Source organism: Bos javanicus, chromosome 19 (assembly GCF_032452875.1).
Source record: "Bos javanicus breed banteng chromosome 19, ARS-OSU_banteng_1.0, whole genome shotgun sequence".
Classification (NCBI taxonomy): domain Eukaryota; kingdom Metazoa; phylum Chordata; class Mammalia; order Artiodactyla; family Bovidae; genus Bos; species Bos javanicus.
In genome coordinates this window covers 52,266,437-52,292,140 of record NC_083886.1, presented here as the reverse complement: position 1 = coordinate 52,292,140, position 25,704 = coordinate 52,266,437, and the positions used below count along the sequence as shown (strand labels likewise).

The window sequence follows — 25,704 nt, the reverse complement described above, 5'->3', positions numbered from 1 at the left end:
CCTTAATTTTGGACTTTCCAGTATCTAGAACTGTGAGAAAACAAATTCCCGTTGTGTGAGCCTACGGTATTTTGTTATGGCGCCTGAAAGGCTAGGACACCCCAAAGTGTTTTATATAAGTTGAATTCTTTTGATATTATTGAGGCTGGTTTCCTTTCCAAAATTCTGAAAGTCTGAATAGAACTGGTGGTAGAATTTGTTATTCAGGCCTGGAACTTTCTTTGTGGAAAGATTTCTAAAAACAAATTTATTTTCAATAGATGGAGGATTTTTCAGGTTGTCTATTTCTTCTTGCCTTTGTTTTGCATGGAATTTGTTCATTTTCAAGTTGTCCAGTTATTTGACAAAGTCATTTGTAATATCCATTAGCCTTTTTTTGGCCATATTATGCAGCACATAGGCTCTTAGTTCCCAGACCACGGTTTGAATCCACACGCCTTGCTGTAGCACAGACGCTTAACCTCTGGACCACTGCAAAATCCTTAGCCTTTTAATATATGTATAGTCTTAGTTGAGTCACCTGCCATTTCTGATAGAAGTCTAGCAGGGGGCCTACTTCCCCTGCCCAATTTAGTCCTGGCTCACTGCAGGGCCCATCTCTCTCCCTGTTCCAGCTCACCTCTGTTGGCCCAGAAGCCTCCAGCCCAGCGGGTCCACCTCCTCCCTTGGCTTGGAGGGACTCAAGCCTTCCCCAGGGCCTCCCTGTCCCTCTTACTCCCTTTCATCCAGACGTCATTCCTCCTAAACCTGTGTGGACAGGGAGGCCTGGCGTGCTACAGTTCATGGGGTTGCAGAGTCAGACACAACTGAGCGACTGAACTGAAACCTGTGTGTCAGTGACAGTCAGTCTTCTGCTGGACTTGGCCAGTTAAGCAAACACTCATCTAAGTGTTGCTGTGAAGGTATCCGGTCCATGCGGTGCAAGTCTACAAGCAGGTGACTTCAAGTAAAAATTACTCTCAATAATGTGGGTGGGCATCCTGCACTCAGTTGAGGCCAAGGAAAGAAAACCCAAGGTTTCCCTGAGGGAGAAGGAATTCTGGCAAGGCTACCCTAGGTGGGGGGGTCCTCAATTATGCCAGCCCATCATCAGACTGCCTACCTGTCCCCTCCTGGTCAAGTTTCCTTGATCGAGGGCCCCTTCCCTGGAGGTGTCCAGCCTGTTTTCTGGAGCCAGGTATCACCCCTCCACACACACACACTCCTGCGGGAAGCAGAGGGTGGTACTCCCTGGGGCGCCAGGACAGTGGAGGCTCACAGAGCTGATCAGCAGGCAGGATGAAAGGATGCCCAGACGCCAGAGCGAAGGAGAGATTTAATCATGGGAGACAACATCTTTACCAGGTTCGTGAAAAATGAAACAGAGTACAGACACGGTTGTTTACACAGACAATTACAGTAAATTTCAAAACCCACGCAGCAATTTGAACCTTATTTCTTGAAAAACGAACACAGACAAATAGGGTGGGTGCCCAGCGCCCAGGGCTGCTCCGCGCGACCTCCGGCATCATGGGGCCCTGGGCCCGGCTCCCGCGTGCGCCAGCTTCACAGGTGGACCGACCAGCGTCTCCCCTCCCCACCCCCCGCCCCCCATGGCGACGCAATAAATAGGAGAATCCAAACAGAAAAACGACAACCACACCAGTGCAGCAGAGCCCGTGCGGTTCTGGAAGCTCGGCCCGGCTAGTGGCTCAGCCGACTCTTCACAGACCAGGCAGGTCTCCGAGTCGGCGGCGCGGGTCTCGGCCCTGCGCCCAGGGAAGCCGCGGGGTGGGCTGTGTGCGTGTGCGTGGGGGTGCTGGTCCTATGGGCGCCTGCACGCGGGGTGCGGTGCCAGGGTCGGCAGGTGGGAGGCGGGGGGCGGGCCGGTGGCCTAGCCCTCCCGCACGCTGACGCGCGGCTCGGCCAGGGAGCTGTGAATAATACTAAGGATGGACTCCAGGCCGCTGCCCTCCAGCAGCGTGCGGTGGTTGCCCTCGATGATGTGTACGGACACCTTGCCGTCGCACACCTGGGACAGATTGTAGTCGGCGCCCAGGCCCTCCTGGTAGGCGCTGCCCATCTTGGCGCGCAGCAGCGTCACGTTGCCGTGGTAGGTAGCCCGCGGCGTGTACTCCTCCGCGGCGCGCAGCTTGTGGTAGAAGGAACGCGCAGCAAAGCTGAGCGCGTGCCGGTCCAGGCCCGCGTGGCTCTGCACGATCAGCTCGACGGTGGCTGCCACACGCGCCTCCAGATCCCTGAGGGGCAGGAGGGCCTCCAGCACCTGTAGGACAGGACAGTGAGCGAGCAGCGCCGGGGGCGGGGGCGGGGGCGGGGGCATCGGGAGGCCGGGCCCCACGCCGGGTCGACTCACGCTACTATGCTCCGCCTCCGTGAACTGCTGCATGAAGAAGCACATGGCCTCGGCCTCGGCCTCTGCCTCGCAGCCGGGGTTCAGCTTGGCCCGGTAGCTCTGCAAAGGGAGGAAGAGCTGTTGCAGTGGCAGGTACAAGGGGCTGGGCCTGCGGACTCCCGTCCGCTGCCGCCCTTACCTGAGTGTAGGCCATCACGAAGGTGTGCGAGCCGTCAAACAGGAAGAGGCTGTTGTTCGTGGGGCCAGCGTTCTGCTGGGCCTGCAGCTGTGAGCACATCTCGAAAGCCACGCAGGCCCCGTAGGAGTAGCCAGCGATGCGGTAGGGCCCCTCTGGCTGCACTTGCCTGATGCACTCGATGTAGTAGGTGGCCAGGCTCTGGATGCTGTCCAGGGGTGCCGCTGCGGGCACAGCATGAGGCTTAGCCCTCGTCTGTAGGTGCCTTGCCATCCCCAACTCCCTGGGGGGCAGCCCCGTAGGCCCCTGACATACCTCCTGTACACTGTAGGCCATAGGTGGGGATGCTGAGCTTGGCGGCCAGGCTGTGGAACACGGTGGTGGAGCCCTCGATGGGGTGCACCAGGAACAGGGGCCGCTCGGAGCTCTGCACCGAGTTGAGCCGTGTCAAGGTCGGGCCCTCGGGGTTCACCAGCAGGGTGCTCAGGTTCAGCTGGGTCTGCGACTGGGCAGGGCTGCCGAATTTGGGTGTGGAGTCCGTCAGCTCTGTGAAGAGGGGCAGATACCAGGGATGATACCATAGGGTCCCCTGCCACAAACACACAGACATGCACACCCGTCGGCCACGGGTGGCCAGGGCAGATGGGTGGGGGCGCTGGGCGCCCAAGGAGGCCTCTCAGGAAGGGGCCAGATGGACAAGCCCTGACCTGCTCGGAGGCCAAGAGCCCTGAGGGGACAGTGCTGCTTTGGGGACACCCCCTCCATACCTACCATCAGCTGTGCCAGCCTGCGCAGAAATCTCCTGCAGCTTGTGGATTGTGAGCTGCCGGATTTCCCGCATGGACAGCAGCAGGTTGTGCTCACGCTCCAGCATCTGGCGCACCTCCACGCCCATGAGTGAGTCGAGGCCAAGGTCTGAAAGCGAGCTGTCCAGGTTGACGGTGGCCAAGTCACGGATGCCTGGGGGGTGGGGAGGCAGCTCAGTTGGCAACGCGGGAGGGGTCCTGGGTGGGTATTATACCCTGGACATGAGTTTGAGTAAACTCCAGGAGTTGGTGACGGACAGGGAGGCCTGGCATGCTGCGATTCACGGGGTCGCAAAGAGTCGGACAAGACTGAGCGACTGAACTGAACAGATGGTACCATGGGACCCACAGCCCCCACCCAACTCTGCACAGACCACCTATGCCTCTCCCTCCATGAGCAAGCCCAGCACGCCCCGCTTTGCAGCCTGGGAGACCAGACTCGGGAGACGAGTGTCTACCGGTGGCGAGGGGGCAGGGTGCTGCCTCACCCAGGATGTGAGTCACAGCCTTCACGAGGTCCTGGTGGCTGCCGCTGGGGCCACGGGATGTAGCCTTCTCTGCCAACACCAAGCTGCTCAGGACGGGGTGGGGCTGGTTCAGGAAGAGGTCTAGAACCTCCATGCAGGAGGTGATGCGCTGGGGCAGCGTCCCGCTGATGGCTTTGTCTTTAGTGCCCTTCAGCTCCATGAGGAGGCCCACGTCAGCAATCGCACCCCACTGCACGGCGAGGCCTGTGGGTGGGCAGTGGCGCTGTGGTGAGTCGGGGTAGTTATGAGGGTGGGACCGCACCAATTGGGGACTGGCAGGTGGGCCCACCTGGGAGGCCGTCATGCCGACGCTTCTCACATATGCGCTCCATGGTGGAGTTGGCGAACCCGTAGTTGGTCTGGCCGGCATTGCCACGCCCGCAGCTCACGGAGGAGAAGACCACGAAGTAGTCCAGCTCCGGGCATGCCTCCCGGGTCACCCTGTGGGTTCTTAAGTCACCCCCAGCCGGATTCCCCAGCCCACCGGCTGTCATGCCCAGGACTCCTGCTTACCCGCCAAACCGCCTCCCCTTCCCTGGACCTGTGGTCAGACCCCAGCGGAGGCCCATGGCCAGGTCTCTGGACACCAGTGCAAGGGCTGTGCAGGGAGAAGGCGGGAGAGGAGAAGGGAGGAGCCCACCTGTCCAAGTTCAGGGTGCCATTGTACTTGGGCTTGTTTACGTCCTGGAAGAACTCAGGGGTCTGGTTATCCAGCATGGCATCTCTCAGGACCTGGGGTGAGGGGATCTTAGCACCTGCCTCGGCCCCAGGCCTTTGGAGGGCTTCTTAGGAGGGGCCCTTCCCTGGGCAGCTGGCTCCAGCCCCTCTAAAGCCGTCCTCACCACGGCCAGGTTGAAGATGCCTCCCACGGGCCCAAGCTGGGCGGCCTCAGTGATAAGGCTCCGGGTGCCATCCAGTGAGCTGACGTCGCTGGTGGACACCAGGACCTGCACACCCTGGCGTCTCCACTCGTGGACCTGCCTGGCTTGGTAGCCTATGGGACAGACAGTGGGAGGGGATGGGCAAATGAAGGTCTGGTCCCAAGCCTAGGTGCCCTGAGAGCACCATAAAGGGGTCTGAAGGAGGCTCTTCTCACTGCCCCACCCTCAGGCCACTCACCTGTGCGGATCCCAGAGCGGGAGGTCAGCACCAGCTTCTGGGCCCCTCGCTCCACGAGCCAGTGGGCCAGCTCTAGGCCAAAGCCACCCAGGCCCCCAGTGATGATGTAGCTCTTGTGGGCTGGGCAGAAGGTCTTGCACAAGGCCACCATCTGGGTGGGTTTGGTCCCGTGCAGCACCGCCTCCTGCTCTTCCTCACGTACCTGCAGCCCAAGCAGGGCCCCTGTTCACGCACTGCTGGCAGGGGCCAGGGCTGGGGCCAGAGACCCCCAGGGCCCCCCACTCACCTGAATGACCACTTTGCCGATGTGTTTGCCCTGGGCCATGTAGCGGAAGGCGTCCTCCGCCTGGGTCCTGGGGAACACTGTTCGCTTGAGGGGCTGCACCACACCCTCCCGGATGCCCGCCTTCAGCAGTGTCGACACTTCCTGCCACATGGTGTTGTTTTCTTCAAAGAGAGAGTCCAGTAGGATCCCGTGGAAAGTCACGTTCTTCAGGAAGATGGCCATGCCTGGACAGGTGGGCAGGCGGGGGGCCTCACCACATAGCCCACAGCCTACCACCCTGCAGACCCCCACTCTGCCCAACAGCCCCCTGCCCACCCAGCCACCCACCAGGCCTGCCGCCCCATCTCACCCAGGGGGTGGTTTTTGGAAAGGTCAAATTTGCCAATTTCCAGGAATCGACCGTGCTGGGCCAGGCACCGCACACTGGCCTGAAGCTTCTCTTCCGCCAGGGAGTTGAGGACCAGGTCAGCACCTTGGGATGGGGGGCAAGCCGGGTCCCCATAGTGAAGGTCACAGCCCGGCCAACCTGACATGAGTCTGAAGGTCTAGACCCTGTCCCAGCGTGGGCCAGCGTCTCCTCCAGCTTGGCTGGTGAGTGGGGGATGGGAGGAGGAGGGGGCTGAGGATACAGGCGGATGGTGGGTGGTGGTGATGGGGACCACTCACCCTTCTGAGTGGGGGATGGGAGGAGGAGGGGGCTGAGGATACAGGCGGATGGTGGGTGGTGGTGATGGGGACCACTCACCCTTCTGAGTGGGGGATGGGAGGAGGAGGGGGCTGAGGATACAGGCGGATGGTGGGTGGTGAGTGATGGGGACCACTCACCCTTCCCGGCTGTGTGCCACAGCACATGCTGCTCAAAGGATGTGTCCCGGGAGTTGGCAAAGCTGGTTTCGTTGAGCTGGGGGAACCTGGACTGGAGGTATGCCCGCTTTTCGGCTGACCCTGGCAGAGAGAGGCACACCTGGTGAGTCTGGGCTTTAGCAGCGCTGCCAGGCAGACAATCCTGGGCTCTGGGAAGGGTCGGAGGCTTACCCACAGTGGTGAAAACACGGCAGCCCAGGCTGAGGGCGATGGCGATGGCAGCCTGGCCTACGCCGCCGGAGCCCGAGTGAATGAGCACCGTCTCGCCTGGCTGCATGCGCCCGCGGACCATCAGCGCGTAGTAGGCTGTGCTGTAGACAACGGGCACCGAGGCGGCCTCCTCCAGGGTCCTAAGGGCACAGTGCAGGGGTCACCTCTGGCCTGATGCCCGGCCACGTCCATGTCGGGCCCCAGGTCCCAGCCCTGGTGACTCACCAGTTGGAAGGCACGTCCCACAGGAAGCTCTGAGGCACCAGAGTGGAGGTGGCCAGGCCTTCGGTGGGTACCAGCCCCATCACACGCTTCCCACTGGCATCTCGGCCAGAGAACTCCATGCCTAGCAGGCAGTTCTGAGAGGCCCAATTTCCTGGGGGCAGATGGCGGGTGAGTGAGCCCCTGACCTCACTGGGAGGAGCCTCCCAGGTTCCTGAGCACTGTTGGGTGAGGACCCTTCTCGTCCCAGGCCCCGGCCCCGGGGTGGGGGGGGTCTTTGTTCTGGTCCCCCTACCGTGGGCTGCCTGTACCTGGGATGGTGTCGGGGGACAGCTTGCCCGTGGCCAGCATGATGTCGCGGAAGTTGAGGGAGGCATAATAGATGGTGCAGAGCTGGAAGCCAGGGGCCGTGGGCTGGCTGTGGCGCAGAGGGGAGCAGACCCAGCGGATGGAAGACAGGTCCCCTCGGGTGAGGACATTTATGAAGGCATGCTCTGTCTGCTCCTCGGGCTTGTCTAGGGGGTGACAGAAAGTGGAGCCCCTAGGATCGCATGTGGCCCTGGCCTGGAGCAGGGCTTCCAGCCAGAGTCCTCTTGCCCTCTCCTCAGTCCACCCAGCTGGGAGGCGAGGAACCCGGAGGAGCAGGGCAGTCCCGGGGGGCTCACCTTGTTCCAGTGGGAAGTGGCGGAACGCTCCCCAGGCCCCATCACGGTAGACATTCATCACCAGGTCACTCTGGAGCACCTTCTGCAGCTCCAAGGACTTCGGGTCTGTCTCAGGGATGGGGGACGTGCTGTTGAGGTTAGACACCAGGACGCACCTGTGGGCAGCCAGACAGGTGAGGGGAGGCTGTGGTTGGGTCCCGGGGGCAAGGGGCACGTAGCGCAGTGGGCATCTCACCGAATCCGGTGCCCGTCAGGCTCTTTCCGGAGACAGTTCACCAAGCCCACGACCCCTGAGGTGGTGCAGCCAACAGCCATGAGCCATACGGGCCGGGAGGAGGAATCGGCCAGGATGTTCTGTAGAAGGATGAAGGAAGGGTTGACGAGGGAAGGGTTGCCTGATGGGGGGGATTCCCCCAGGTCCCGACACTGGAGCCGGGTCAGCCTGGCCTGGTAGGGGCTGGGAAGGACTGACCTTCAGGGAGTCAACCCACTGGAAGCTGGTGTCCTCCACGGGCAGGAAGATTGGGCTGTCAAGCGGGGCCAGCCGGCGGCACAGGAAGAGCACCGAGCCGTAGAAGGACTTCTTCAGGGCCACCAGGTGCAGGGACGCACCAGCAAACAGGCGCTCCCACTCATCCTGTGAGTTGAGGGCTCAGGGCTCTGCAGCCTCCCGGCCCCGCCCCCCAGCCCCATCCACCCAGTCCCGGCTCCGCCTGTACCTGGCTCAGCAGGTGCCGTTGGCCTTGTTGTGGCTCAGGGCAAGTGAGGAAGGTGACAGTCTCTCCCAAGGGGTGTCCTCTGAGCAGCGTGTGCAGCAACAGGAAGCCTCCCTCCTTGAGGGCAGCCACCATATTGCCGACAGCCGTGGCCGGGTCACCGAGGCTGGCTAAGGCATAGTTGCACACCACGAGGTTGGCCCCACCCAGGTTGCTGGGGGCCGGGTCCGAGGGGTCCCACTGGCCCTGGGTTATATCGAGCTGCTGCAACTTGGCCTGGGCAGCCTCCAGGGCCTGGGGGTGGCGGTCAGTGGCTGTGTAGTCCAGCTCCAGCAGGGGCTGGGTGTTGAGCAGCGTGGGGATGCGGGAATACAGTTGGCCGTCACCAGCTAGCACCTGGGATGGAATAGCTTCTTGGATCAGCTGCCCCTGGGCAGGCGTCCCCCCACCTCAGCTGGGTGTTTCCCAGAAAGGCCCACCCACCGATTCTGCAGAGGTCATTGGCCAGTGCTGCCCTGCCCACCACACCCCTGGAACCAGTCCCTTCAGTGCCCCCTTCCCCTTCGGTGTCTGGGCAGCCTCAGCTCCATCTTGAGTTGGGCGACCTCACGTCTGAGAGGCCCCAGCCCTCCCTTAGGTTCGGGACTGCCGATATCTGAGTCCTTGAGCACTGGGCCTGCGGCCGCGCGGGACGCCCACCTCCACCACCTTCATCTTGAGGCTGGTCATGTTCTCCAGGGCAGTGTCCACGCACGCCTTGAGTGCTGGGGAGTTGAGGAGCCCACTGAGCAGGGGGTCATCACACAGCAGGGCTCTCTCCTGGGCTAGGATCTGGCCCATCTCCATCTGCAAGTTCCCGTTGAGTTGCAGCTGGCAGGCGGTGGCCAGCAGCCGAGGCAGGCCTTGCTGTGGGGCCTCCTGGGGAGCCTGGGCACCATCCAGCCCAGGAACCACCATCTTTATCCCCTGCTGGGCCACCTTGGTCTGCAGTGCCTGTGCCAGCCCTGGGGAGGGGAGAGTCACATGTCAGGGAAGAGCCTCAGCTGGGCTGGGGTTCCTGAAGCTCCCCCGACCAGGAACTAGTGACTGCTTGGAGCAGAACCCACTACCTGGTTCTGCCCACTGACGGAAGATAGAGGGATGGAGTGGACTGTCCAGTCCTCCAGGGCTGGAAACTGGCACTGACCATTGGTACACTAGGTGGGCAAAGGGCAGCCCTGCCCCCCATGCAGGTGTGAGCCCCAGAGTATGGGTTCCCCAGAGGATGGGTTCCATGCTTTGCCGGCCCTGGCTGCCCCTCCCCAGCTCCCCCCACCATCCTGCACCCCTCAGCTTGGGCATGAGCCCTGGGTAGAGGGTGGTCTCACGCCTGTGCAGCTGGCTGGTGGTACAGACAAGAGGGGCGAAATCTGTCACCTCTCTGCCAAGGCCCCCTCTGAAGACATCAGCTCCAGGTAGGGGGAAGCCAGGGGCACTCACAGGGGAAGGCAGAGGTAGACCCCACACGTAGGAGAGGCTGTGATGGGATAACGGGGCCCGGGAACTGGGAGCTGGGCCCCGGGATGAGGGTGGTGGGTGCAAAAGACTCACCCACACACAGCTGCAGCTCCTCCTGCAGGGCCAGGTTCCCAGCCAGGCACCCAGTCTCCACGTGCGGTGTGAAGCAGAACTTCTCCAGGATGGGCACCAGCTGCTCCTGCTGATGCCGGGGGGCCACCGAGGTGTGGATCCTCGAGATGTAGATGCCGCCAGCCACCGTGGTGTCCAGACACCTGTTTATTACCACGTCGGCCACTGTGGGGACACGCTGGGTGAGGGTGGGCAGGGCCTGGCACGGGGAGGCACGTGTGTGGGGCCAGGGCAGGGCTGACCTTGTGTCTCGTCCTGCAGCGTGTACAGCTTCTGCTGGTGGGTAGCCGGGTGGATGTAGATGGCGGTGATGCGTGTGGGCAGGCGCAGGCTGCGCTTGCTCGGGGCCAGGATAGACATCTGCAGCATGGTGTCCATGAAGGTCACCCAGTTGTCCTTCCAGAGCAGCTGGCCTGTGTTGCCTGGGGAGAAAGGGGGTGTCGGTTTGGCCAGGCTAGGTCTCTTCCTGCCGTGGGCCCTCTCCTCTGTGTGCCCCAACCTGGGGGGACCCCTCGTGGCCCCCTCACACCAGGCAGCAGGGGTTGGCCCCAAAACACAAAGTGGGACCTCCCTTGTACGTACCTTCGGAGCTGGCCTCAAGGATACCTTGGAAGTAGGGGCCGTAGTTGAAGCCCTGCAGCTGCAGCTCCTTGTATACGTCACCACGGCACAGGTGGATGGCAGTTGTGGGGTCCACGGGGGTCGCAGGGTCCGGGCCATACCGGTTGTCAAAGAGCTTGGGGTTGGGATCTTCCCACTGGTATACCTTCCCTGTGGGCAGGGATGGCAGAAGGGCCTGAGTGAGGGCAGGGCTGAGCCGGTAGCTAAGGTCTACCCAGAGACCCCCAGCAGGGACCCTGCAGCCCGGTCCAGGGCCCCTGCTCACCGCTCGCGATCAGGTTGCCATTCTCAGACACCTCAAAGGTACAGGAAGCTTCCAGAAGCCGCACTTCCAGGAGCACAATCCCTGTGGGCAGCAGGGGCAGAGGTCAGCTGCAGGGGTCGGCAGCTGGCCCTCCCACCCCATAGCTTGAGCCACCTTCCTCACCTGTCTTCGGCAGGATGACAGCCTGGTGCAGCGTCACGTCCTCGAATACTACAGGCGTGTGCTCCATGTTCTGGTCCAGGGCTCGGGCCAGTGTCTTCCAGACCAGGCACAGGTAGCCAGTGCCCGGGAAGATGATGCGACCGTCGATGCAGTGATCCACCAGATAGTGGTCAGGGGACTCGGGGTTGATGTCTGTGGGGCCTGGGCCTTAGTGCCACCGCTGCGGAGGAAGCCACCCCGCCCCCCTGCCCGCCTGCATTGCAAGGACTCACCGATCTTATAGATGGTGGCAGAGGAGCTACTGGAGCCACTGGGGAAGTCCTCGGCAGTGGGCACATCCCAGGTCTGGCTGTGGTCCCACTTGATGTGGGGGGAAATGAGGGGGGTGCCCCGGGGAGCTGGGAACTCCACAGGTGGGAACAGCCCGTTGGGGTTGACGTCAATGCTGGAGGGTGCAAAAGGGGAGCTGTGACTGCCCTGTCACACCCACTGCTGACCCACGGTCAACCCATCTCCCCTAAGACCTCGGAGACGCCTGAGACAGGGTGGGGTGGGGGGCATGCCAAGGGTGTGGAAGTGGCCCAGCACCCAGAGGTCTGCTTCCTGGGGACCATCTCAAGGCCGCCCGGTGGCCTGGCTGGGGAGGAGCCTCCCAGGGTTGAGCAGGGAGAGCGGCCGCACCCGGTCAGGTAGAGCTGGCCCACGTTGCTGAGGAAGAACTCTAGGTTGTCCCTGTGGTCCTTCTTCATCAGGGGGATGATGGTGCAGCTGGACTTGAGGCCTCTCTTCAGGACGGCCTGCAGAGGCAGAGGTGGGCTGGGCCTCCCCCTGGCCAGTTCCCACTGGCCCCCCGCTCAGCCCCCCGCGCCCGGCCAGCCCGCCGGCCCTGCAGGACTACGCGTACCTGCAGCAGGGCATGGGGTGCGATCTCCAGCACCACGGCGTCCTCGGGCACGTGCCACAGCGCCTCCTGGAACAGCACAGGGCTCACCAGGTTGTTCACGTTGTACTCGGCCGAGAAGGTGCGGGCCAGGCTCTCCTGCCACTGGGTCTCGGGGATGGAAGTGCTGAGCCAGCGTGGGGAACGCGGCTGGGGCTCCCGGATCACCTAGGCGGAGGGCCGGGCGGGGTCAGCCTGAGGGAGCTGGGGCCTGCCTTCCCCGCCTGTCCTCAGGGAGGGCCCCCGCCACACAGCACGGGGACAGCCACCCACCTTCTTGAGCTGCTGAAGCAGCATGGGGGCGATAGCGTCCATGAAGTAGGAGTGGAACGCCATGCCGCCCGTCCGCACCTCCTTGGCGAACACGCCCTCCTGCTTCAGCTGCTGCACGAACTCCAACATGGAGGCCTGGGGGGAGCACAGACGGGGAGGGACGGGGGCGCTGACGGCAGTCCGGGTCCGGGCCGGTGCCGGGCTCCCCGCGCAGAGCACGCTCTGCGGGGGTGAAAGGGGACTTGGGGACGAGGCCTTGCCTCCCAGGGCCCACCTGAGGTCCCGAGATGGTCACGGTGTCGATGCAGTTGTGGCAGGCAGGCACGATGCCAGGGGGGCAGCGCTGCTTACACTCCTCCCAGGTCAAGCCTGGGAGCAGAAGAGAGCCTCAAAGGGTGGCATGGGGAGCAGGCACCCCCACACAGCCCTCCCCAGGGAGGGGAATGCTGCCCGGGTGGCCCTAATGACAGCTGCCGAGCAGCACCTTTACGAGGCAGTCTCACCCTTGCCGTTGTCTGGTCTCAGGCAGAGGTGTCATTAATACCGTCCTACAGGTGGGAGCCAGTTTCGGGTCCCACGCCTGGCCTACCAGAGAGGGCTTTGGCCTCACTCTCCCAACAGCCCCTCCGGCTCTCTCTGGTCTCCTCCCGTCCCCACCCCTGCCTGTCCCAAGTGTGAGCAGGCCCACTCCGCCTGCAGCATGCCCCCCAGGGGTTCATGTGAAAATCATGCTGGCCTCTACTGACACCCATGGGCAAGTATGCCGGGCTCCAAGGCCATCCGGGGCATAGCGGGGCAGGCTGTCAGGGTTGTTCTCACCCTGCGGTGAGGACAGTGGCTGGTGAGCTGCCCCCAGGCCCTGGCCTCTGCCCAGCGCCAACACAGAAAGGTGCCAGTACAGATGACCACCTCCTATGGAGACCCTCAGGCCCAGGGGTGGAGCGCGACAGGGGAGCAGAGGGCAGTGCCTACCTACAGCCGCCATGGCCCCGGGCGGGATGTTGGCCTCCTTGATGCACTGGCCTCTCCAGTAGGCAGAGAGGATGGCCTCCTCCTGAGAGATGCAGCCGTCGGCATAGCCACAGGCCACCTCACCCAGGGAGTGCCCGATGATGCCGTCGGGCTGAAGGCCCATGGAGGTCAGCAGGTCTATGAGCGCGATCTGGGGGTGGGGTGGGAACAGGATGGGTCATGCCAGTCTCGGGGACCCCAGGCTCACCACCCTGCCAGCCGGCTCACCCCAGACCCCAGGGGCACACCTGGATGGCAGTGAGGCTCACGAAGGAGATGACCATGTCATCAAAGATGGCCTCGTCTGTGCTCAACAACAGCTGTGACACCTGCAGTCCCAGAGGCTTCACGGCCTCATCCGAGCGCAGGATGGAGTCGCGGAAGCGGCTCAGACGCATCAGGCTCAGCCCCATCCCGCGCCACTGTGTGCCCATACCTGTCCCGGAGGGAGATGTCAGGGCAGCACAGTGCAGTCCCAGCCCGTGCGGCCCTCGGGGATGACCTGAGGTGGGGTGGGGTGGGGTCGGGGCTCACCGGAGCAGATGAACCAGAGTGGGCGCTTGCTGGCCAGCACCTGCTGCACCTCCTGGCTGCCCCCCTGGCTGCCCAGCACGGCGTAGCCACGGAAGGGCATGGCTGCTGGGGAGGGGGCCGCGATGTCATTGAGCATGCTCACGAAGGCCAGGTTCTGGCTGTGCTGGAGGCCTAGCTCCAGCAGACCCTGCACACCCTCCAGGGTGCGCCCACTGGCCCGCAGCAGACGGGGCAGGGCGACATGTGGGGCAGGCGGTGGCAGTGGCTGGGAGTTGGGCTGGAGGATGACGTGCACGTTGGAGCCACCGAAGCCAAAGGAGTTGATGCCCACGTTGCCCCCGAGGACGGGCAGGGGCCGGTCCACCACCTGCAGCCGCCCATCCTGCAGTGCTGGGATCTTGGGGTTTGGGTTGTGGAAGTGCAGGTTGGGGGCCCAGAGCCCGTGCTCCAGGGACAGCAGCACCTGTGGGTGCCTCGTGGTCAGCAGGACGGCCGGCCCTGGGCTCCCTGCCCCTGCTGGTCGGGATGGGCTTCAAGTACATCCCCTCCTAAGGACCCTCTGTGTCACCCCAGAGGCCCTGCCCGCTGCAAGCAATTTCGTTCTCCCCCAAAGCTCGCCCTGCCCCAGTGCAGCGGTCTGGTGACCAAGCCACATGCTCTGTCTCCTCTCAGCCCTAGGCCTCACCTGGGGCCCTGCCACCTCCCAGCCTCATTGGCTGTGGATCTAGTCAAAGGCTCCTCAGCCACTCCCCACCCCATCTCCCAAGCTAAGAGCTGCAGACAGGTGGCTATGGTGGCCCAGGGAGCTGAGACCACCAGGAAGCTCCCATCATACCCAGAAGCTCAACCAGTAGTGACCTGGGTCCTCCAAGCTACCAGCTGGTCAGGAGGCCACAGGGAGAGCGAGCCTGGAGACACGGGCTGCCCTGTTGCTTCTGTTCCCTCTGGCTGGCCCCTTGGGGAGCAAGTGCTGGGTGAAATGTCTGGCCCTGTGAAGCCAGGCAGGGGCTGGCCACATGCTGGCGGCCTGCTCTCCGGGCCTCAGTTGACCCATATCCCACAGAACAGCCGGGAGGGACCCTCCCCCAGCAGGCTGTCAGAAGCTGACGGGGCAGGGACAAGATGGCCCTAGACTCGCCTGCCTACCTTGGCCAGCGCCGCGAGCCCTGAGGCGGGCTCCGGGTGTCCCATGTTCGACTTGGTGGACCCAATCCGCAGGGGGCTCTGGCGGGTGCCACACAGGGCTTGCACGATGCCGTTTAGCTCCTGGGGGTCGCCCACCTGTGGGGAACTCAGGGAGGTCAGGACCCCGCCCTGGTGCTTCTCTGACGTGGGACGTGGGATATGAGCAGGGCCAGGCAGGGGTCTCACCTTGGTACCGGTGCCATGGGCTTCGATGTACTCCAGGGTCTCCGGGTCCAGCCCGGCCGGCTTGTACAGGGAGCTGATGAGCTGCTCCTGTGCCTCTCCGGAGGGGTAGGTGACGCCTGGGGGCGGGTCCAGGCCTCAGCACCCCCAGCCCCGCCCGACTACCCGTAGCCCCACCCTCGCCTGCCCCAGGCCAGCTCCCACCTTGCTCTTTGCAGCCATCCGTGTTGGTGCCAGCGTTGAGGATGGTGGCGTACACCCGTCGGGCCAGGGACTTCTTGGTCAGAAGGATGGCCATCACAGCCTCTGCACGGCAGTAGCCATTCCCTGGGGGCAGAGGGCACTTCAGGCTCATGAGCTCAGGGAAGGGCTCAGGGGCTGGTGCCGGATAGAATCGAGGGTGGAGGCACTGCCCGGGGCCCCATGCCCACTGCTCTCACCTGATGCATCGAAGGACTTGCAGGTGCCCTCGGGGCTAAGCATGCCCAGCTTCATGAACTGCACCGAGGTGTTGGGCTTCAGCAGGATGTTCACGCCGCCCACAATGGCCATGGCGCACTCCCCTCTCTGGATGGCCTGGTAGGCCCTCTGCAGGGCCAGCAGGCTGGAGGAGCATGCCGTGTCCAGGGTGATGCTGGGCCCTGCAGGCAAGGACACAATGCAGCCGTGGGACCGCCTCCCCACCCTACACCTTGGGGCTCTGACAGCTCTACTGAGGGCTCTCCACGTGGAACCCACACCACCAGGACCTTGTTCCTGCTGGCCTTCCTAGGGGAGGTGTGGTCAGAGTCTGGAAGGGTCTCAGCTGTCATCCGGCCCCTGCCCGCCTCCCCCCACCCCAGGCCCGAGTTAGAAACAAAAGGGCTGTGTGGGCACCCACCTTTGAAGTCAAAGAAGAAGGAGAGGCGGTTGGCCAACATGGCACGCTGGCAGCCCACCATGCTGTAGCCCACGAGGGTCTCAGGGTCTCGGCTCAGAGCCTCTGAAGCCTCAGAGCCACTCACACCCACCCAGACACCGGTGTTCGTCCCCCGAATGGAAGCTGGGTTGATGCCTGTAGGAGGCAGAAGTCAAACCTGCAGCTGTGCTGTGCCCAGCCTGCTGTTGAGCTCTGGGAGGTGAGGCGTCTCCCCTTGGCCTCTCTGGCTGGGGTGACTGCGTGCATGCTAAGTCGCTTCAGTCATGTCCAACTCTGCAACCCTATGGACTGTAGCCTCCCAGGCTCTTCTGTCCATGGGATTCTCCAGACAAGAATACTGGAGCGGGTTGCCATTCCCATCTCCACAGGATCGAACCCAGGGTTCGATCCTACGTTGCAGGGGAGAGGAGGCTCCACCTCGCCTGACTCTAGAATGGCTGGGGAGTCAGGGAAGAGACAGTGGAGCCAGAGTGGGGTGGCTGGCCCAGGTAGGGTTGACAACAGATAACCAGGTCACAGGAAACTGGGGCCCGGGGGACAGGCAGGGTGCCAGGTGGGGCTCCAGTCTCTGGGTCAGGCAGAGGCCAGAGACAGCCGGAGGTGGGGACAGAGGACAGCACTGTCCCCAGGCTACTCCCCTGGGCACTGGTACTGCTGGCAGGGTCTGATGAGCCCTGAGAGCAGCCTGCCTTGGGCGGGCCAAGATAAGAAGACAGAGAGAGACAAAGGCCGAGTGTCCAGGCTTGGGAAGGAGGGAGGGACACTGGCCAGCCCCTGGAGAGCAGCATCCAAGGTCTCCGGGTGGGGCCTGGGCAGTGGGAAGGCCTCCGCCTCCCCGCCCCTCCCCCCAGGCAGTGCCTGTCCAGGACCCTGTCACACTCAAGGGTCAACCCCAGGGGCTACTTAGCATCTGCTGCAGGACAAGAGACCTGTAAGGCCAGGGTACCCGCCCTGCAAACCACAGGTGGCAGTAGGCAGGTCCTGGGTTCCCCTGTGGCCCACCTGCTGAGGGGCCTCACCCCCATGGCCAGCCTTCCCTCTCCCACTCAGCACAATTTCCATGTTCCCCAGTGTCCCTGGGACAAGTCTGTGCCCTTGAAGCACTTTTCCAAGGCTAGGCACAACCCAGCAGAGGGGAGTGGAGGGTGAGAGTCCTGGGGCCAGATCCTGCCTCCTGCTCTGCCTGGCACCTGGTGTCCTGCCCTTGCCTCCAAGATCAGCCACGCAATGGGGAGTGAGGAAACTGGGGTGACAGGACATGTCTGGGATTCCTCTGGTGTGCAGTTGTGAAACCTGAGCTGCCTGAGGCCCACACCTCCCCACCTCATCGGCCCCAGCCCAGGGCTCCGCTCCCTCCTCAGCACCTTCTGTTCTGGATGTTTTGTTATGAACACACGATGCTTTTAGAAGCAAAAAGGGAGGTTTTCAAGAAGGGCAGCAGGAAACTTGGGGACGGGCCCTCTGCAGCCCCCCAGATGGCCCACCTGCATCCACAATGGCCTCGTAGGTGACCTCCAGCAGCAAGCGGAGCTGGGGGTCCATATTGTGTGCCTGCTTGGGGTGGACCCCGAAGAAGGAAGCGTCAAACCGGGACAGGTCCTTCAGCTTGCCTGACCGCCGAGGCAGGCCATATAGTCCTAGGGAACACACACAGGTGGAGAAATCAGTCATAGGACATCATAGCCCTGAGTGATTGACTGGGGGGGAGTCCCGGCTGCAACAGGGAGCTGAAGCTCCCTGGGATGGGTGGGCCCACTTCTGAAGGGGACCCTTGGGTGGGGGGGAACGTCATGGGTGATGGCCCCAGAGCAGAGCAGAGCACTGTAGCGGGCAGCGCTGCCTCCTCCCACCTGCCACTGTCCTGACCTGGCTGAAGACCTTCTGCCTGGCCCCATCCCGGCCTGGCAGCTAAGGCCAGCCAGGCTCTGCCACACTGACTCACATCCTGTAGATCAGGTGGAGCCTCTCTGCGGGAGAATCTACTGGGTGTGAGGGAGTCAAACCAGCTTCCTGGGGGAGCCTGATGTCTTATCTGACCGCCTGGGACAGCACGTGGGCAGGCAGTGGCTGGCTGGAGGTGTTCACCCACCTGGCCTGGCCCTGGCTCCCCCCTAAGCAATGGCCCTGGTCTGTGAAAGGGGCAAAGGCTATGCCCAGAGAACTCCAGACTCCCACAGGCTGGAGTTCAGTCCCTAGCCCACTGGCCAGAGGTCCCACGTTCCCCTAGCCCAGAGCCTTCTGGTACCGTCTCCAGAAAGAAGCTGTAACACGGCCTCACCTTAGGTGACTGTTGGCTCTGCCAGTGGGACCGGAGTGCAGGCCGGAACAGGCCCTCCCTGGTAACCCGGGAGATTGTGTCCACAGAAGGGGTGAGAAAAGAACCTCTCAAGTAGGCGGGGAGCCCCAGGCTCGCTTACCGGCCTTCCACCGCCTGTCATCATCTGTCACCATGTCCACGCCGCCAATGAGATTGGCCCAGAACTCCTCCAGGTTCTCCGACTCAGGCAGCTTCCCAGACATGCCAGTGATCACCACCTCCTCCATGGCTGGTCTCTCTGCAAGGAGGGTGGCATGGGGCCCGGACCCCAGTCAGCCTGGGCCCCAGCACTGCCAGTCCACAGCCTCACTGGAGACCCAGCTGCTTCCCAACCCTGGCTTCCTGAACCCCCTCCTCCATCTGGCCCACTCAAGGGTCTGAGGACAGCAGCTCAGAAAGCCCTGCAACAAAGATCCACATGGCCAGCTCTGGGGCTGTGCACCCACTGGAACGTTTTGTGAAGGGTATGTATGGTGGTTGGGAAAGGCGAGTCCCCACTCTGGTCCAGCCTGCCAACACCTTGCATTGGGCTCTCTGGGCATTGGCCTTGGCCTGGGGTGACCCCACCACAGCCCTGCTGCAGGAGACTCAGGAGGGGGCCCCATGGTGGCAGGCAGGGCCCAAACCCTTCTGAGGAAGGGACTGCCTGGCCGTCAGCCTGTTAAGAGGTGGCCCAGGGAATTTAGTAGGCGAAGGAGAAAGGGCAAATGTGGGGGTGGGAAGAAGTGCCCACACTGACTAGCTGGCTCTGCGCTCAGCATCTCGAGCTGCCCTCCAGGCCAGAACCACAGCTTGGTCTCCTCAACAGTGCCAAGGCCTGGCGGGGCTCTGGGGAAAAATTGGTCCCTGTCCCACAGTGGGCAGCCCCAGCCTGTACGGCCCCTCCAGCAGGCTCCAACCTGGAGAACCACTCTCTGTCAGCTGCCAGGCAAGCACTACCCAGACCCACACATCTGCACAGGTCGAGGCCTCAGGACTGCGCTTGCCTACTTCTGTGCAGCCTGCCTGTCCATCCAGACCCAGGTCTCCCAGCACCAACGGGGGAACCTAGTCTACCCTGAGCCTGTGGGCCCAGGATGGGGGCTCCTGTCTGAGGAAGGGGGCAAGGCCAAGGTTGGTCCTGCAAACTTCCACCAAGGCTCCAGGGCCTTATGGCGCCGATGACTGGTGAACTCGCCAACTACTGGCCCTTGAGGGTTTCTCTGAGCATGGGAAAGTAGGAGTGGAGAGAGTGTCTTCCTTGGGTGGCCTGATCGCCCCGGCGTCCCGGCAGAGGGAGCCCCCTCCCCCAGCGCTGAATAAAGAGCCCTTTGCCGGCCCAGAAGCACCAGCTCCCGGGGCGGCTGCTTCTCCAGAAAGCGCTCGCTCTGTTCTCCCCCTACTTGCTATTCACGCGGAGTCCGGCGGGACGAGGCAAAAGGGTGGAGACCCCTGCGGCGCTGGCGAAACTGCGCGCGCCGCCGTGAGGTTGCACCCGGCAGGAGTGGCTCTCCCCCCAGAACTCTGGGGGCTCCAAATGGAGCCCACGTGGTGGAGGAGCCGACCTTATACGGCCCTGCGCCTCCTCCATCCACCTCCCTCCCCTCTTCTCAGGCCCTCCGGTCGGCCGAGACGGCTATCCTGCACCCGGAGGCATGGGGATGCCGTGGGTGGAGGGGCTCGGCGGCCAAGCCGGAAAAGGAGGCCCTCGAGGGTGTGGCGGCTGGGGGCTCCAACAGGCCCTCGAGGGTCCGCAGCCGCCCGGCCCAGTCCAAGACCAAAATGGCTGTTCGCGGCGTTCCCGGGCGTCCGCCCCTCGCCATCCGCCCACCTGCCTCGCTGGGCTTAGGCATGGCGCGAGGGCCCTTTGCCGCCTAGCCTCGGGCGTCTCGTGGGGCTCGAACATCCAGACCGGAGGCTCGGACGCCGAGACCAGGGCAGGCTGTGTGAGATGAGCCCTCACCATCAGCGCGCCGAACCATGCGCACCCAAGGCCAGAGGATGCGGGCCGGCGGCGCCCGCTCGAGCCCCGCCGCCTTGCTCCCGCCCCAGCCCCCGATCCAGTCTGGCCCCAGGACCGGGTTCCCGACTCGCAACTTCCGACCCCGGCCCGGCCTGGCCGCTTGTACCTGGTCTGGGCGCGGGCGGCTGTGCGAACGGCTGAGGGAGAGCGAGGATGGAGTGTGCGGTGGAGGGGAGGCCGCTACTGTCTCTCTGGCTCCCTCTAGGCCCGCGCCGGCGCTATTTAACCGCGGCCGTCCCCGTGCGGACACGCCACATGGGCTGACAGCTTGGCTGCGCCGCCCAGGCCAATGAGCGTCGGGGCTGCGCCCCGGGACAAGGCGCGCCGCCGCCAGTGGGGTGATGGGGCGCGCCGCCGCCGGGAGCCGGGACCCTGCGCGGGGGCGCGCCCAGGGGGCGCCGGGTTGGGGGCCCCGGACTCGGGGGGCTCCGGGGCGGGGCACGGTGTCACCCCTGCCCCCCAACTTCCGTTCCGTGCTCCACGCCTCCCGGGGCCGCCCCCACCTCCGGGATCGCGGGGGCCACGTGTGCACAGCGCGCGGTGGAAACGGAACGGGGCGTACTTGGGTCACTCTGGGGGTCATACTGGGGCCACACAGGGGGCTAGACGGACCCCCAGGCGTTCGAATTGACGGCCAGCGTCCGGGCTGAGCGGAGCCGGGCCGGGGGCGTGGCTCTCTGCAGCCGCAGCCAATCGGGGGCCCGAGGCGTGCGCGCTGGCCCAATGGCGCCCCTCGAGTGGGCGTTGCTAGGTGATAGGGTGATGGGCCGGGTGGCCCCGGGCTCTGCGCCGGCTGCGCGCGGTCATTGACCCGGCCGAGGGTGCCCCGTGCGGGGTTACTGTCGGTCACCGCAGCGCAGCGCAGCGCCCCCGGTCCTCCCTGCCTCGCCGCCGAAATTCGCGGGGCGAGTGCGGGAACCCGGGGGACGCTCCGAGGCCTGCAGGGGCCTTCCGCAGACGGCCGCGGGGACGGGGAGCGGCCATCTGGCGAGCGGGTTCTGCACGGACACCTCTTGGCGTGGCTTGAACAAAGGAGTCTTCCTGGGCAGAGGCACTCGCGCTCGCACGTGGCCACTCTCACCCACCGGCACGCACACGAACCGATGGAAGTGCGTCTCTCCTCGCCCGCACACCCTCCTTCTGTAATTCCCGTGCTCAAATGTTTATCCATTTTATACACACACACAAAAATCCTTGACTTTCCAGACTGAAAACAACACGGATCGGGAATCACGTGAGCCCAGGAAGGACTGACTGGTGGCCACGCCCTGCACGGCCCTTACTATCTCCTGGGACCACTGATAGACCCTTGGGAGGTCAGAAAAGCCCCGGCAGAGGTGCCTGGCCGATTCCTCTTGTAATCAAACGCTGCTGCTCTCCTCCCCTGCCTCCGTGCAACCGCTCTTGTCTTGCTCTCAGCAACTGAAGACTGTGGAGCATGGCACTGGCCACAGATGTTCTGGGCAGGACAGAACGGGACTGCTACGTCAAACCAGATAACTTGACTTCAGGTGCCCCTCCCTCAAACCCTACAGTGCTCCCTACACCCCCAGGTAGTCCCAGTGGCAGCTCGTCTCTCTTGCTCTAGTCTTCCTCTTGGCATCATCACTGGGGACTTCTGGTTTGCACACTGTGAAACAAAGGGCAAGACAGGAAAAAAGGAGAGAGGGGAGGGAGATCCCGCAGCTCAACTGCTGTCCCAAATAACTTTGTGGGATTTTCTTTTCCTTCCTACTTAAGAGCTTTTCAGACCCTTGGTATCCTGGATCAGAAGTGGGTAGGCCGTGCTGCACAAACACGCTCAACTCTCGGTGTTGAGCAGGCTCACTTCCTGCTGGTCAGTGGGGCTCTGCTCACTGCAGACTACCAGGGGCCCAGGTGACACGACGATTGCAGGCTGCGTGGCTGAGTTCGAGACCCTTGTTTGCACCACAGAGGGATGAGGACTTACGGGATCTGTTTCTAGCAAAGGGGCTCACTTTTTCAGCTAAAGGAAGTCACGGGGCCACGTCTCACTTACATGGCAATGTGCCAGACAAAACAGAGTATGGAGACCCTGCCACCCGGCAGCAAAGCTGCTCCTGGCATGTTCCTTTCTGGCACATTGGAAGAGACCTGCCATTTTCTCCGCAGCTCCCCAAACACTGTGTGCCCAGGATAAGCAGTGCATCAGTGGTTAGGACGTCAATGTGCTTGTGTAGATTTTTATCTTCCCTCTTTTCACAGAAATCAAAGACTGAAACCTAGATAAACAAGATGACATTAATGAAATGTATGCTTTCAAAGGGGCTTGTGGGGGGCTCTGCACCTCTGTAGGCCAGGCTGAGCACCCCACCGTCCTGTGGAGGGGCTGCCCACCTCTGCACCTAGCCAGGGTGCAGACTGGCAGTACACATGCCTCAAGGGCCTGCCCTCTGCTCCTCTTGGCAGGGGGGACACTGTGAGTGAGGCAACGCTCTTCCTGTCCATAGAAATGTGCCCCTTGGGAGGGCTGCCAATTGGCCCCAAGCACAGTAGCTGCAGGTCTTATTCCAGGCCCCAGGAGATGACCCTGAGGACCCTGTGGGCTACTTTGGGAACCCCCTCCCAATCTCCTCACTCCTTGTCCAGGACAGACATGCACTGCAGGGCAGGCACACAGCACTCAGGGCTGGGAGTGAGCTTTGCACAGACCTACTGTGTGCCCAGTAGTTGCCCACAGCTTCTCTGTTGCTCCCTGTCTGATTTCAGCTCAACTGGGGGGCTTGAGGCTGGCGAGGAGGCCAGGAAGCCTCTCCAGGGGCCTGGGCCCCAGAACAACTGACCATGTGAACACAAGCATGGCATGTGCCAAGTGCTGCCCTGGTGCCAGGCCCAGCTCTTAGCGAAGCTTCCTGGACACACATCCACCTCATGCCCGGGCCCTGCATAAGGGGCCCCGGCCTGACACAGAGGTGGTGCAGCTGGGCTGAGAGCAAAAGGCCAGGATGTCAACCTGCAGCCTCTGGGCTGGAGGTGAGAACGCAGCTCTTGCCCCTCTGTCAGGCCTTGCTCAGGCACTGCCAAGAGCAGGGCTCCCGTGGAGCTCTGAACGCCTGACCTGCGTCCCCAGCCCTGAATCGGGTGCTCCTTCTGTGGATGGCTGGCTTTTCTGCCCACCTACAGGGTTCCCTCAGTCCCCACGTGGACCAGAGAAGGCTCAGCCCTGGTCGCAGAGTGAATCCTGAAACCCGCGTGTTGGTAGCAGGGTCTGCGCAAAGTTGAACAGAATTTTCTGCTACGAGATCTCTTGCTCACTCGTCTGTGACATCTGTAGTTCAGGACTGTAACTGGGTTTCTATTTTAAACTCAGATATAAACGGAGTAGTGTGTGTGATGGTACCAAAAGCACTCACGGTCGAACCTTTGAAACACAAGAAACCAGGCCATGAGAGCCACATATGCAAAGCCCTGGAAATCTTTTACTGTCCTTCCCAAGTTCAAAGAAGAATTTGGGATTCGGTGGTCAGTCTGTGAGGTGCCTTAGTAGTTCACCACCCCCACTGTACACACACACACACACACACACACACACACACACACACACGCGCGCGCGCACAGCCCTGACATGGAGACAAAAGCACCGAGGAGGAGGATGGGAAGAAGGACTGACACATTGGATGGAAGGGAGCAGGAGGGGAAAGGGGAAGGCGGGAGGGTGGGGGAGGAGAAAGGAAGGGATCAGAACAGGGAGGGGGAGGAGTGGGGTGGGTCAGTCCTTGGAGTTGTAGTTCCGAATCTTGGGGGGCCGCTGGCAGCCTTTATGTTTTGGAGGATGAGCCCTGGGGTGTCTAGTAGGCTTGCCCCTTGTCTGGGCTTCCATCTTCATCCCTTCAACGCCAAAGGCTGCCCACGTCACAGTGGGGCTCCCCTCAGGGTGCTGGAGGCTACAGGCTGTCGGTGCTGGGTGCTCTAGCAGGTGAAGAGAAAAGAGAAAGGAGGGTGAGTCATCACGGGGCAGGAGGATGCGGTGCACATGGAGAGCTGGGTTCAGTGAGTGCTGGCCGAGCTTCTCTCCAGCAGGAACCAGAGATCCCACGTCAGCTTCCTTGTGGGAGCCCACGAAGGCCAGTGTCCTCCAGGGCAATGGCTGTATCTGGAGGTCCTGGCCCTGGTGTCCCGCACAGCGGGTCTGTGTGGACATGTGCTCTCCAGGTGTTCTGGGGGCCTGGACCTGCCCCTCCACTGGGCACACAGGATACTTGGCTGTGAAAACATCTCCTGTCCTGATCATTTCATAATGGGTCCCTCGGAGGTTCCGAGGTTAATGGTTGACTCACGGCACTTCCCAGGCTGTCATCTATCCTGTGCCCTCTGGCCATGCTTGCGAGCATCTCCAGCGGCACAGCAGCCCTGATGCGCGTGGCCAGGCCCAGGCCAAGGACCCTGGAGCTATAGCACATGCTCTAAGTGTGGGCAGCCCTCCCTAAATACTGGCAACAACTGTCTTTGCACGAGGGCACTCTAGGTGATGTTTGAAAAGTCCCTTGAGCTTTTCACTGTTTTCCTAGCTTTTAAAACTAAAAATGTATTTCTTTAAAAAAAAAAATGTACCAGGAAGATGTTATTAAAAAGCAACTGTGAGGCTACAAGACTGTATTGTACAACATGTGGAATGTGGACGGTATTTTGTAATAACTGTAAATGGAGCACAACCTTTTAAAACTGTATACAAATAAATAAAAAATGAAAAAAATAAAAAGCAGTGGTGAGATGATGCAAGCTCAGCGGCTGCTCTCCTTCCTGGGCTGGCCCAGCATGCAGGGTTAAGACGCTGTGCTTCCAATGCAAGGGGCATGAGTTCGATCCCTGGTCGGGGTTGCGATCCTGCATGCCATGTGGCTCAGCCAAAAAAATAAAATATAAAAAATAAAAGAACGCTGACACAGGGCGTCAAGTCAGGATAGGTGGGGCCTGGCTGCCTGGTGCTGGCGTCTCACACATGTGAGACACACTTCAGGGATGCACACCGTCTGCCCAGTGTCACCGAGCCCACCACTGTGGGCCTGGTGGTGTGACACGGAGCAGTCTGGAGGGGTCCGCCCAGCACATGGCCACATGCTGCACAGGTGGACGACAGGGACCAAACTGGCTCAGACTCCAATCTGGGGAAAGGCCAGCAGAGCAGCCGCACAGCCTCTGGAGGGAAAGAACAGGGTTGGCATGGAGATGGGTGACAGGAAAGGCCGGGACTTGGAAAGCACACACAGGGCTGTGAGCCAGGCTTCTTGCAGTGACTCCAGCACCATAAGCTGGGCGCTGGCCAGGCGTACCCAGGCCCTGGTCCCCTCTCTCCTTTTGTGCCCTTTCTACTCCTCTGGCCTCTGGAGATGTCTGGAGCTGCTTCTCCTTTCCTGGGGGCTTCGGGGGTCACACCCAGTGGCCTCTCCTTGTGCCCTCAGACCCAAAGCTGAGCCAGGTCCTGCTCTCCCCCTGCCCCCTGCCTGCCAGCGCCAGGTCCTGGAGTAGGGTGAGGATGTGGGTCCCTGGATATCCCCAGGTTTCCCTTTACTTCCTGTGGCCATGGCTGCTCCTCCCTCATTGAGAAAGCGCCCATGTCTTTGGTTCTTCAACCCTGGGTGAATTCTTCCTCTCTACACAGAGACCTTCTCACCCTAGACGTCTTTACAACTGCTTGTAAAGGGATCTCTGGTCAGCCCTGTCCTGCTAACTCGGTTTCCTTCTGGAAGGCCATTGCCATT

At 62.3% G+C, this 25,704-nt stretch overlaps 1 protein-coding gene across 1 annotated transcript; it reads right to left on the bottom strand.

Annotated features, from left to right (window-relative positions):
- Positions 1–1,297: 1,297 nt before the first annotated feature.
- Positions 1,298–20,168, bottom strand: FASN (fatty acid synthase). The gene is made up of 42 exons (XM_061392505.1): positions 20,091–20,168; positions 18,083–18,220; positions 17,150–17,302; positions 15,627–15,800; positions 15,187–15,387; positions 14,951–15,073; positions 14,750–14,865; positions 14,525–14,659; positions 13,379–13,841; positions 13,093–13,280; positions 12,806–12,995; positions 12,108–12,202; positions 11,834–11,968; positions 11,525–11,728; positions 11,302–11,417; positions 10,893–11,065; positions 10,621–10,812; positions 10,459–10,539; positions 10,155–10,343; positions 9,815–9,994; positions 9,534–9,737; positions 8,643–8,947; positions 7,947–8,339; positions 7,700–7,864; positions 7,463–7,581; positions 7,228–7,382; positions 6,874–7,077; positions 6,566–6,716; positions 6,302–6,480; positions 6,092–6,211; positions 5,616–5,738; positions 5,267–5,490; positions 4,981–5,182; positions 4,704–4,855; positions 4,502–4,593; positions 4,151–4,302; positions 3,823–4,065; positions 3,300–3,488; positions 2,844–3,074; positions 2,532–2,752; positions 2,354–2,452; positions 1,298–2,263 (listed from the first exon to the last, which is right to left on the bottom strand). The coding sequence occupies exons 2-42, from the start codon at positions 18,207–18,209 to the stop codon at positions 1,874–1,876; spliced, it is 7,548 nt and encodes a 2,515-aa protein (XP_061248489.1). The 5' UTR covers positions 18,210–18,220; positions 20,091–20,168; the 3' UTR covers positions 1,298–1,873.
- Positions 20,169–25,704: the final 5,536 nt, after the last annotated feature.